Source organism: Diadema antillarum, unplaced genomic scaffold (genome assembly GCF_040938485.1).
Source record: "Diadema antillarum isolate AM-2024a unplaced genomic scaffold, OU_Dant_1.0 scf00000020, whole genome shotgun sequence".
Classification (NCBI taxonomy): Eukaryota; Metazoa; Echinodermata; class Echinoidea; order Diadematoida; family Diadematidae; genus Diadema; species Diadema antillarum.
Window position 1 is genome coordinate 1,376,659 of NW_027270909.1, and position 13,124 is coordinate 1,389,782.

Genomic DNA, 13,124 nt, shown 5'->3' on the forward strand with positions numbered 1-13,124 from the left:
GTCATTGCAATGATATTCATTTAAACAACCCGAAGCTACTTGGTCGCTCATAGATCTATTCGACACCGCGGACCGGATATCTAGAATTCTCTGCCCGAACAAATTAAAGCATGCGCATCACTTATTTTTCTTTGAAAACAAACATGAAAAAGCATATTATATCAGATTATGGGGATTAGCTGATATCTGACTACTATAATCAAAAACAAAATAGATTATTACCTCCGCCAAGGGGGGAGGTTATGTTTTCGTTACCGTTGGTTAGTTTGTTCGTTCGTTCGTTCGTTTGTCCATGTGCAAAATAACTCAAAAAGTAGTCAACAGATTGGGATGAAATTTGCCGGAAAGGTTGAGAATGACACAAGTAACAAACGCTTAACTTTTGGTAGTGATCCAAGAATTTTGGGGCAATTTATGAAGGATTTTTGATATCCTGGCTAGTAGGGTCAATGACAGTAATGACAGTAATGACAGTAATTTATTCTCATGTCACCCCATTAGGGTATTGGAGAACGCAATTTCAACATAATAACATGAAACATATTTACACTTTGATGCAGATTTTTTTAAACACTTTTACACTATTACACATATTTACACTTAATCCAGTTTGAAACTTATTTACACAGTAATATGAAACATATTTACACTGAAGTATAAAACATATTTACACATAGAGGAAAAAATACGTATATATCAAAAATCAATTTGTATAACTTTAGATAAGAAATAATGTGAAATTATTTGGCATATTGATACATCTAAAGGTGAACTTTAACAGTAAAACAATGATGCGTAACAGGGCACCAGCAGCAACAGAAAACAAAAAATAACAATAATTGTAAAATTGTGTACATTATATACACGACAAAGTATTAAAAAAAAAAATTGCTTGATGATAAGTGAAGCTAATTATATTTGATTAATTACATGACCAAAGAAGATTAAAAACGAAGCATTATGGTATTGCAATATTTTGCCAAATCTAAAAGTGTGCCCAAGTTGGTTGTACTAAATAATTTTTCCATTTTGAAAGTATTTGGCCTTTTTGTGAAGTTACTGTCTAGATACAATTTTCTCTCCGTGGAAAGAGCCGGACAAACAAACAAATAATGGAATTCATCTCCTATAAGTTGTGGTTGACAAAGATTACATACTCTATTGCTTCTCTTAACATTCTCACATCTCCCTGTAACTATAGGAAGACGATGATTTTGGGAGTTCAGTCTCCGCGTATTTGAGGTTTGCATGCGTGCACTGAAGTGCGTGCTCTAGTTTCTGCTGGGGTGAGGCGCGCCGTGCAGCTGATGGTTTATGACGTAACAAAGGCTTCTATATTGAGAAATCGGGCGACTTTCAGCACATGTTTATCATGCTGTAACTTAAGTACGGGTGCCGGGTGGAAATCACTGATACCTCTAATGGAAGAAAAAGAACAGTGGTGGAATTGAGCTGCATGCTTGGCGGAGGTCTGCGCTCTCAGAGTGCTTCTCTAGTTTCTTAATGTTTTGATACCTCCCCCCCCCCCCGTCTCCTTACATCAAACTATTCAATAAGCATATTTACGTTTTGTTATCTTAAAAGTCACCTAGTACCGCGCGCCTGCTTGACTCTTTCACTTGCACCAGCACTCACCTTACTCACCTCATTCTCTGTACATATAGTGTCTATACAACTTTTGTTGTCGCAATGTGATGCCAGAATGACTATGCTTTTTTTTCTTTTGTTTTCGATGTCTGTTTTGCCCATTTTCCCTTTTCTTTCAAGGCTGTCGTATCTTCAAGCTATAGGCCTACGCTTATTTGACGACAGCCTTCTGCTTTAACACTCCTAATGCATGCGACATAACTCAGTCAGATCATTAACTGATTTACTTTATCCCGAGTGGTTACCAAGTTCAGTCACTGCGACTGGCTGTCCGTGACCCCATATCACAGTCACAGCACTGACAGATCGGACTGAAAATCAATTAAAGGGACACAGTCCTCACGAAATTTAAAAAAATATGTTGTTGTTGGTACCTCCAATGAACTACTTTCACCAAAAACAAACTTTAAAATCACCCTATAAGCTCGTACATTTTGGTTGAAAAAGTGTGACTCTGCATGGTGAATATGCTAATGAGCAAGTCTTGGCGGAGAGTCATACGTCGTCGATGCACAACTCTTCCCAGCCGTGTTCTGCTCGTTATCCGTACGCTCCCTAGTTTACCCGGATGCATGAAGACGTCGGTGGCTACTCCGACTCGTATTTGACATTGTTTCTACGTGTGTGTGTGTGTGTGTGTGTGTGTGTGTGTGTGTGTTTGTGTGTGTGTGTATGTATTGTGTATTATATTCGCACGTGTGGACGGTACAACTAGATGATAGATCTACGGTAGATACGCGTACGCACCCCGCACGCGGTTTGCCCTTCGCACTTTTCCAGTCTCAAGCGCAGCTGCAGCCCTACCTGTCGCCGCTCATGCATGTTCTATAGTACGTACAGAGTGTACATATTTGTAGGTAGAAACGATTCTACACAGGCCTGCTAGTACACTACAGGGGCGACCGCATTCAGCGTCGTCTGGTCAGGCTATCTTACATTAGTAGTTTTGCTCGCATCGTGCAGAAAATTTCCCAGGAAAATCCTTTTTTCCGTCCCAGACCAACAAAAGTATCGTGAAAGGTGAGCTGTGTGGCTGGGAAATATCGGTACAACGATGCCGAACATAAGAAACTTAGGGCCTACAAAATCTCGAAATCGTGTTGTGACCTACCTGTGCGTGAACAATTTGTGAAGCGATGTTTTTACGTGGACCGGCAGGCTGTGGCCCTCGATTATAAACCGAGAAAACTCCTGAAACCAGATGCAATCCTGACCATTTGCTCACATGAGTTATAAAACAGAAACATCTCGAGCATCGACTTCGAAGAGAACCGAGGGAAAAAAGCGTAGAGAGGTAAGGAAAGTGGCTAGCTATGTTTAATTTACCGTGGGCCTGCAGCCGGGGTTGGACTGCAGTACAGTGCCACTGAGCTAGCTGCTGCCAGTGCCGACTGGACATGCACGGCAAAGTGGAGCGAAACCATATCCCTACGACCCCCTGTGTTTATCCTTCCCGGCTCACGTCATATTTTTTTTTTTCGAGGAAAGGCGATTATCTGACTACTTACGGAAATATTGAGATACAAACAATATTTTCCTAAGAATTCGACTCTCTCATGCACAGGTTATCTTCGGTTTGAATGCCAAAATTGACTGGACGGAGTCGAGTGTACTGTGTATGTATACATTGGTATGGAAATGGTAAGGATTTGCGCACGAGAGTGGTTTCTACGCTAAGAAGTATGCAACACGGACGGAAGCTAGAAAACGACCGTGCCTATTTGATGTCAAGTTCATGGTATATTTGGTTTAAAAATACATATAAATTTATGTTTACAATATTAATTTTTCGTAAATTATATATATCTAAGCTTGAAATATTTTGTTTGAAATTATAAAACCACAAACTTTCACATTATATGATAAAATTGCAACTAATCATTTGAACACTTAAATTGGTTTTTAGAGGCACGGCTGTCAACTTGGTGAGTAGGGCATGCACTACGTAGCATCTTTTTGCCGGCTCTTTCACGATCGCTTGCAGGAATTATTTTTCAAAAATCGCGTACGGAGACAATTTTTGATGTCCAAGCGTATAAATTGGTGAAAGTTTATATTTTTACTCTTCTTAATTATCAGTACAGTGAAAATCTCAGGGCTGCTTCCCTTTAATGCTGACACCATCCCTCGAACGATCCCACTCCGACGAAGATCGGACCTGAGGAAGGCTAACTGAAAAAAAAAAATGCTGAGGATACGGACTGATTGATCAAGGGTCTGTCTGCTCTCCCAAGCAACTGCGACACATTTTGATGTAATCAAGGAGACTGCGAGGCACAGCATCTCGAGGTTGTCGCACCAATTTTATCCATGACAAAACAAGGTGCTGCTCGAATATTACAGCTTCGTAATCTGTCTAATTAGGTTAAGATGGTAGGAATTCATCCATTCAACTGACATGGCTCCGTAGATCAGGAAACCTTGGAAAGCCAGAGAGTTCTCAGTAATAACCACACAAGTCATAACCAAGAACATTGGTCTCAGCCGATCAAGTGGCGCATCAACTTCTTTTGAACAGCTAAGAAATCCAGACCACTGTCCAAAAGGAGCGTTGGAAGATTCCAAAGGCCCAAGCAGCATGTTTTGAAGGGTGCCAAGACATTTCAACTTGACTGAACTTCATCAAGCAATCAAAACCATGAAAAAACAACACAGCTGATGAACTTGATGACATCCGGCCTTTAATCATTTCAGTGCTGCTTGACATGTTTTACTATTGCCTGATCACAACCAATATCCCGAAACAGTCCTTGCCTTGCTGAAGCCAGAAAAAGACCCCTCAAATCCCAGAGTTCAAGACCCACCTCCTTACTGTGCCATTTTAAAACTTTGTTTGAAAGGTTGCTTCTCAATCCCATTGTGTATAGACGAATAACTTAGTTCTGAAAAAGCAGGATTCAGAGGTTCAATTTATTAAAGATGGGTATGAGAAAGGTGTGATCACCAGCGGGAATCGAACCTGTCATCTAAGGCTTTCCGGGCAGCGACACTATACCACCAGGCTATCCCTGGTTGCCGGCAGTGACATAATGAACTCGGAAGAACTACTCAAGCGCAAATCATATTTTTGAGATTATATTATAAATCCCTTTAAAAAAATGGAAATCTGACTTCAGTTGTAAATTTCTCCAGTTTGTAAGCACTATTCAATGCATGCTTGATATGAATGGAAAGATTATTAAATTCTCTTTGAAATTATATCCTACTCATCATGATTATGCTATCAAGGAAAGGGCTGTACTCAAAAGTGTCTGATAAGGTCTGCATTGAAATTGAATTTGTGATATCACATATTCGAATTCGTGATATCAAAAATTCATTCAATTTGTGATATCACTGAATGAATTTGTGATATCAGAAATTGGAATTCTTGATATAAAAATTTGTTTAAAGTGAAAAATGGCAATTCGTGATATCACAAAATGAATTTTTGATATCACAAATTCGAAATCGTGATATCACGAAATAAATTTGTGATATCAAGAATTCTTATTTGTTATATCAAAAATGCGAAATTCTGATATCACAAATTCCATTTTGGGATATCACAAATTGAATTATTGATATCTCAAATTCGAATATGTGATATCAGAAATTCACAGGGAATTGGAGCATTTGACAGGCCTTTCTTACATTTAAAGTTAATTTCTGATATTACGAAATCCACTTTGAGATAAAAAAGAAAATCAAATTTCTGATATGAAGAATTCAATTTGTGATATCAAGAATGAAATTTGTGTTATCTCAAATTCCCGGAAGTGTAGCACATGAACTTAATTTGTGACATCAGAAATTCGAATTCGTGATATCAAAAAGTTCAATTTGTTATATCACTGAATGAATTTGTGATAGAAATTCGAATTCTTGAAATAAAAAATACGTTTTATGGGAAAAACCAATGGTATTTCGTGATATCACAAAATTGATATTTGATATCACAAATTCTAATTTGTGATATCACGAAATAACTTTGTATTATCACAAATTTGAATTTGTAATATCAAGAATTCTCATTTGTGATGTAAAAAATGCGAAATTCTGATATCATAAATTCCATTTTGTGATATCACAAATTGAATTATTGACATAACAAATTCGAATATGTGATATCAGTAATTCACAGAGAATTCGAGCGTTAGTTTTGCGCTGAAATTCAACTGCGAATTAGAGCGTTTGTTGAGCGCAGGAATACACAGGGAATTCAAGCGTTAGTTCAGTGCAGTAAATCACTGTGAATTCGAGCATTAGTTGAGCGCAGAAATACAAAGGGAATTCGAGCGTTAGTTTTGCGCTAGAATTCAACTGTGAATTAAAGCATTAGTTTAGCGCAGAAATACACAGGGAATTCGAAGGGTTAGTTTTGAGCTGGAATTCAACTGTGAATTGGAGCGTTTGTTTATAATAGCGCAGAAATACACAGGGAATTGGAACATTAGTTTTGAGCTGATATTCAGATGGAATGTATACTACTGCTAACTTTCTTAGAACAATGTTCAAAAACAAATAACTATATAAATAAGCTAGGGACTTTCACATGAATCGTTACCTAGATAATCATCAAGGTATTATATTCGATGAATTATTGATACAAATTGTTTTTGCAACATATCATGAATTCGATGATACTATGTTCACTATAGGGCCTACATTTAATTCACCGTTCTGGTCCTCAAGTTATCGGCTATATTGCTACGTTATTGTTAATTATGATACATTTTTCATGTGTAGTCCCCCGTAAGTAAGACTCTTCACCAAATCGATGATAATGTGTGGTTATATGCGTATGTGTTTTATAAAAGGATATTACGCGTTTGTAATGCGGAGGACCGACCGAGGCAATCACCCCTTGTATCACCCCTAAATGTAATATCAACGCTAAATGTAATATCGACCCTAAATGTAATGACAACCCTAAATGTAATACATTTTAACGCTAAATGTAATAATCGAGTCACCCCTAAATGTAATACATTTTAACCCTAAATGTAATAACCGGAGACAACCCTAAATGTAATACATGTCAACCCTAATGTAATATCGACCCTAAATGTAATACATGTCAACCCTAAATGTAATATCGACCCTAAATGTAATAATTTTTAAACCTAAATGTAATACATGTCAACCCTAAATGTAATATCGACCCTAAATGTAATACTTTTTAACCCTAAATGTAATATCGACCCTAAATGTAATACATCTTAATCCTAAATGTAATATCGACCCTAAATGTAATACACCTTAACCCTAAATGTAATAACAACCCTAAATGTAATACTTTTTAACGCTAACTGTAATAATCGAGTCAACCCTAAATGTAATACATTTTAACCCTAAATGTAATAACGGAGACAACCCTAAATGTAATACATGTCAACCCTAAATGTAATATCGACCCTAAATGTAATACATGTCAACCCTAAATGTAATATCGACCCTAAATGTAATACTTTTTAACCCTAAATGTAACATCGACCCTACATGTCATATTTTTTAACACTAAATGTAATATCGACCCTAAATGTAAAACACCTCAACTCTAAATGTAATAATAACCCTAAATGTAATAAATTTTAACCCTAAATGTAATATCGACCCTAAATGTAATACGCCTCAACCCTAAATGTAATAACAACCCAAAATGTAATACATTCCAACCCTAAATGTAATACATCTTAACGCAAAATGTAACATCGACCCTAAATGTAATACATCTTAACGCTAAATGTAATACATTCTAACGCTAAATGTAATAACACTCCTTAATGTAATTCATGTCAACCCTATTGAATATAATACATTCAACGCTTAATGTAATTACGACCTTAAATGTAATACACCTGATTATAGAGAGGGTAAGCAACGCAGAATATCGGGCAAAATGTCAGGGGGTATACGAAGGAGATAATTATGACGCAATTTTCTCTCGCACTCTTGAAAGAACGACAATAGTTGCTTAGACTTGTTTTTGTTGTTTACCCAGGTAAAAATCACACAGTCATATTAAATCTATTGTTTGCTGCAAAGTTAATTAGGTCCATGTGACATAGTTCTTAAATATCATACTCTCACATAAACATTTTATATTCCAATCTTTATTCAGTGTTCTTTATTGCTTAGAGTTTTGTTGAAAAAGAAAAAAAATGGGCAAATGTTAAGTCAGTTTGCCTTACTCATACATTTATATATCATAGAAAAGTCAATATACAAATGGTGACTCAAAGATGATAAAAAAAGACATCTATTTCTTTTTGCTTTACTGGCATTTTTAAATTTATTTCGTGTACCCTCCCCACGACCAATTGTCCCAGTTTCGTGTCACTAAGTATAGTAGTGATTACCAGGTGTACCAGTGAACAATGTCATGAGGCTAATATTTCGGACAGTGATTTGCTGCCATGTCAATGTGTGACAGATATTTCGTCATTGAAGCATTACATAGATAATGATGGTTCGTAAAGAATTTGCGAAATCTTTCTAAATCTTTCTAATTTCTAATTTTCTCAATCTACTCGCTCTATCATCCCGTTTCATCAGTAGGTATATGTTTGTTTTTGTCTTGCAATATTATTCATATTCAGAATTTCCTTGCAGAGAATTTTTGCCCATTTTTTTTCTTTTTCATCAAAACTTTAAACTAACATGAACACTGAATGACGATTGGAATACAAAATGTTTATGTGATTGTATGATAAAGGTATAGATTAAAAAGAAAAACTATGTGAAATGTACCTAATTAACTTTGCGGCAAACAAAGGAATTAATAAGACTACGTGATCTTTACCTGGGTAAACAACAAAAACAAATCTAAGCAACTATTGCTGTTCTTTCAAGAGTGCTGTAAAAAGTTGCGTCATATCCCCATCATATACCCCCTGACCTTTTGCCCGATATTCTGCGTTGGTTACACTTTCTATAATGAGGTTTTTACATTTAGGGTGGTACTTACATTAAGCGTCAAGATGTATCACATTTATAGGGTTGACATGAATTACAACTATATTGTTATTACATTTAGCGTTAAAATGTATTACATTTAGGGTTGTTATAACATTTAGCGTTAAGATGTATTACATTTAGGGTCGATGTTACATTTAGCGTTGAGATGTATTACATTTAGGGTCGATATTACATTTAGGGTTGAAATGTATTACATTTAGGGTTGTTATTACATTTAGGGTTAAGGTGTATTACATTTAGGGTCGATATTACATTTAGGGTTAAGATGTATTACATTTAGGGTCGATATTACATTTAGGGTTGACATGTATTACATTTAGGGTCGATATTACATTTAGAGTTGAAAAGTATTACATTTAGGGTCGATATTACATTTAGGGTTGACATGTATTACATTTAGGGTCGATATTACATTTAGGGTTGACATGTATTACATTTAGGGTTGTCTCCGGTTATTACATTTAAGGTTAAAATGTATTACATTTAGGGTTGACTCGATTATTACAGTTAGCGTTAAAATATATAACATTTAGGGTTGTTATTACATTTAGGGTTAAGGTGTATTACATTTAGGGTCGATATTACATTTAGGGTTAAGATGTATTGCATTTAGGGTCGATATTACATTTAGGGTTAAAAAGTGTTACATTTAGGGTCGATATTACATTTAGGGTTGACATGTATTACATTTAGGGTCGATATTACATTTAGGGTTAAAAAGTATTACATTTAGGGTCGATATTACATTTAGGGTTGGCATGTATTACATTTAGGGTCGATATTACATTTAGGGTTGACATGTATTACATTTAGGGTTGTCTCCGGTTATTACATTTAGGGTTAAACTGTATTACATTTAGGGTTGACTCGATTATTACATTTAGCGTTAAAATGTATTACATTTAAGGTTGTTATTACATTTAGGGTTAAGGTGTATTACATTTAGGGTCGATATTACATTTAGCGTTGATATTACATTTAGGGGTGATACACCCCTCTGGTCTGTGTATGTTAGCAGCGGAGAATAAGATAGAGAAACTGTGACTCGTGCAGGCTGCGAAGAGGGAGTCGTAAACCTGCCAAAATGTCAACCACTGGTGTCGACTGGTGGTCACACTTGTTTCTCCTAAAGACATTTTCTTACTATCACTCCTCCAGAACAATGGGGTGTATCCATTAAGACCAATAGTGTTGGGTATACAGTTTGTCTACCGCAATTTGTCAATGATTTTGTGAAATAATTTGAAGTGTGATCTGTTATAGGCAAATTTATTCAAGAACCTAAACCGGGGAGAGCAAAACTGGAATCCACAAGCCCAAAAGTCTTCAGACCAGAGCAAGAAGAGTGAAGATTTTCAGATCTTCTGAGGAGTTTGGTGCAGCAGTATGCATGGCAAACAAACAGTTAGAATTTGTAGTGAGAAGAAAGTAATAGTAGGCCTAATAAGGACTTCAATTTTGTTAATCTGTGCAATGATACATTTTTGTTAACTTTGAGGAGTTACAGGGGGAGGCCGGGAGATAGTATCTTTCACAGAGTTAAGAGAAACGCAAACAAAAGTTGTAAGTCAACCAGTCTCTGCTAAATCAGTGGCGAGAAACGAGACGGGGGAAAAAGGAATACATATGTAATATGTTACTTTGAAGTATTGAATTGACAACACATCAATCACGGAATGTATAAAAAGAAACACGGGTTTCCAAAACTCTTCATTTAGTTTTTTTTTTCTTTTACTATCGTTATATTCTATGTAAAGATAACACCTGAAATTCTATCGGAATTTCTGCGCTAAGCTAACGCTCGAATTCACAGTGTATTCCATGCCCGCAACTAACGCTCAAATTCACGGGTGAATTTCAACGCAAAACTAAAGCTCAAATTTGCTTGCTGTGTATTTCTGCGCCCCGCTCGAATTCACAATTGAATTTCAGCGCAAAATTAATGCTCGAATTCCCTTTCTATTTCCGCGCTAAAAAAAAAAAAACGCTTTAATTCACAATTGAGTTCTAGCGCAAAACTACCGCTCGAATTCCCTGTGTATTTCTGCGCTCAACTAACGCTCGAATTCCCACTGGTTTTCTGCACTGGACTAAAGCTCGAATTCCCTGTGTATTTCGGCGCTCAACTAACGCTCTAAATCACAGTTGCTTTCCCGAGCAAAACTAGTGCTCGAAATTAAATGATTTTTTTTTTTTTTTTTTTGCGAAAGATAAGTGCTGAAATTCCATGTAAATTAAAGATATCACAAATCATAATTAGTGATATCACAAAATTTATTTCTTTATATCCAGAATGTGAATTGGTGATATCTCCGATTGAATTTGTTATATCACAAATTGAATTTGTGATATCACTAGTTCGATTTCGTGATATAAAAAATTTGTCTCTATATATAGAGAAATGTATATGTGACCCTGCATCACAAAACGAACATAAAGTCGCCAGACATGGATTTTTAGTCAACGGCAGATTCTTAAAGAGCAGACTCTAAGCTTTAAAATGATGTATAGCTCAATACAAATGGACTCTCTTAATCTATCTAAATACTGGAAAGAAAGCTCACACTCTGGGAAAGTGGGAACTGAGAAAAGAGGCTCGGAAGTACGGGATCTATTCAATCACTTAATCCTTAGCAAGCCGTGCTAGCTGTGCGGTAAAAGGGACAAAACACAGGATGTAAACCATCGGAGCAACAACAATAAAGGGATTATCAGATTAAGCTGAAATTGAGTATGTTCTATCAACACATTATGATCATGATTAGTGCCAACTTTCAAAGCAGTAGCTTCATCCTTTCACAAGTTATTAGATTTGAAAATAAAAAGTGTACAAAGGATTTTAAGAAATGAAAATGGGCCTCTAGGACATACCTGATCATTCTACTCTCCCCCAAAAAAGAGTTGTAGAAAAACTGCTGAAACACACTTTTCCTTTCATGTTATGATCCCAAACTTAAGAATAATGTAGAAGAAGGATAGCTCTTTCAGAAAATATGAAAAACTCAGGATTGACTTGGTTGACCCATTTCACCTTTTTTGAGTCCTCACACAAAATCAAGGGGTGCGACTTTTTGTTTGTTTTGTGATGCACGGTCACATATCATAATATATACATCTCTCTCTATATATATTTACAATGTATATATATATATATATATATATATATATATATATAAATGTATATATATAGACGTATAAATACAATATATACATCAAAATATATATTGTATTTGTGTGTGTATATATATATATGTATATGTATATGTATATATAAAGAGATATAGTATGCTTACAGAGGTTCAAAGTTGATAGTTCGGGAATTAGTTGCTTTAAACAGGTTTCGTTGCCACTGAGACACTGAATGACAAATGATATTATTAGTGGCATTACCTTTTTCCCCGATCTATTAAAATAAACAAAAACAAAGTCGCCTCTTATAATATTTCCATCGTTACCTTTGAAAAAATTCCGGTCAGTAGGGATGCATTGAGCATCTTCCATTGCCAAGTTCAGTAGGACCCAAGGGTTCGTCCTTGTCTTACATTCTTGATACCAGGAGTTCAACGATTGTTTTGGATCAAAGTTTTCCATTTCATGGCTGTTGCTTTGGTCATTTCTTTGTTGAGATACGCCGAGGTTTTCCAAAATTTCCTTTATCTTTTGTGGTTTGTCAATCTCAAATATCAATCTCTCAATCATATTGGTGGGAATCTCCTCGTTATCATCCTTGCGGCATGTCCGATAAGCTTTAAAGAAAAAAAACGAACAGGACAAGAATATGAATAACAAGAACAGCCAATACACCTAAACAACGCGGGGAAAAACCCATTGAGATTACTTCCTAACAAACCATTTAATTCCTGTCCTTATGTACTCATGTCATTGAATACACAATAAATACCCAGGAGGCAAGAAATGACTACAGATGTTAACTTTAGCACCTGCGCTGCATGATGCATACTTGTGACACATATCTCAAGTAAGCAACGATTTAGTAAAGATATCTTAATACGCTCTCTATTAGAATCGTGATGCAAAACATTGTTAACGTCTTTTAAAAACATCTTTTACATTATACGTGACATAAGCCGGTAGCAATACAATTCGTGAAAAATAAAGTTGCCAACAATCATGCGAAAGTTAAACAAGAAAATTAACGAAGTTCCCCTAAATATTGTTGAATAATAGTGCAATAGACAAATCCAATGGTATCTTTTTTACCTTTTAATCTGTCAACCTGTGTCTTTAGACCATGTTTCTTCAGACATCGGAAGAGGTCTTTCAGCTGATTCTGTCCTCGGTATCCATCCTTCCACTCACACAACAGAGAGTACATAGATTCTGCTTCAACATCCACGGGGAGATTTTTTCCTGTGAGTTCCTTGATTGCTTCCATGAGGGAACTGGCTTTACGAGGTTCTATCCCAGATACCAAGTACCACAGTTCAATAAAGGAAACCATGTGACCTGCCAATCAACAAAGAGCAACGATTCCTTTATATTTTTAAAAAATAATT

General features: G+C 35.9%; 1 protein-coding gene across 1 annotated transcript in view; it reads right to left on the bottom strand.

Moving 5' to 3' along the window:
• LOC139729410 (uncharacterized) overlaps window positions 1-13,124 on the bottom strand; it is a 50,872-nt gene that overhangs the window by 9,441 nt on the left and 28,307 nt on the right. The window contains exon 8 of the mRNA XM_071640341.1: window positions 12,829-13,074. Coding sequence (XP_071496442.1) covers window positions 12,829-13,074 — 246 coding nt within the window. The remainder of the gene's footprint in view (window positions 1-12,828; window positions 13,075-13,124) is intronic.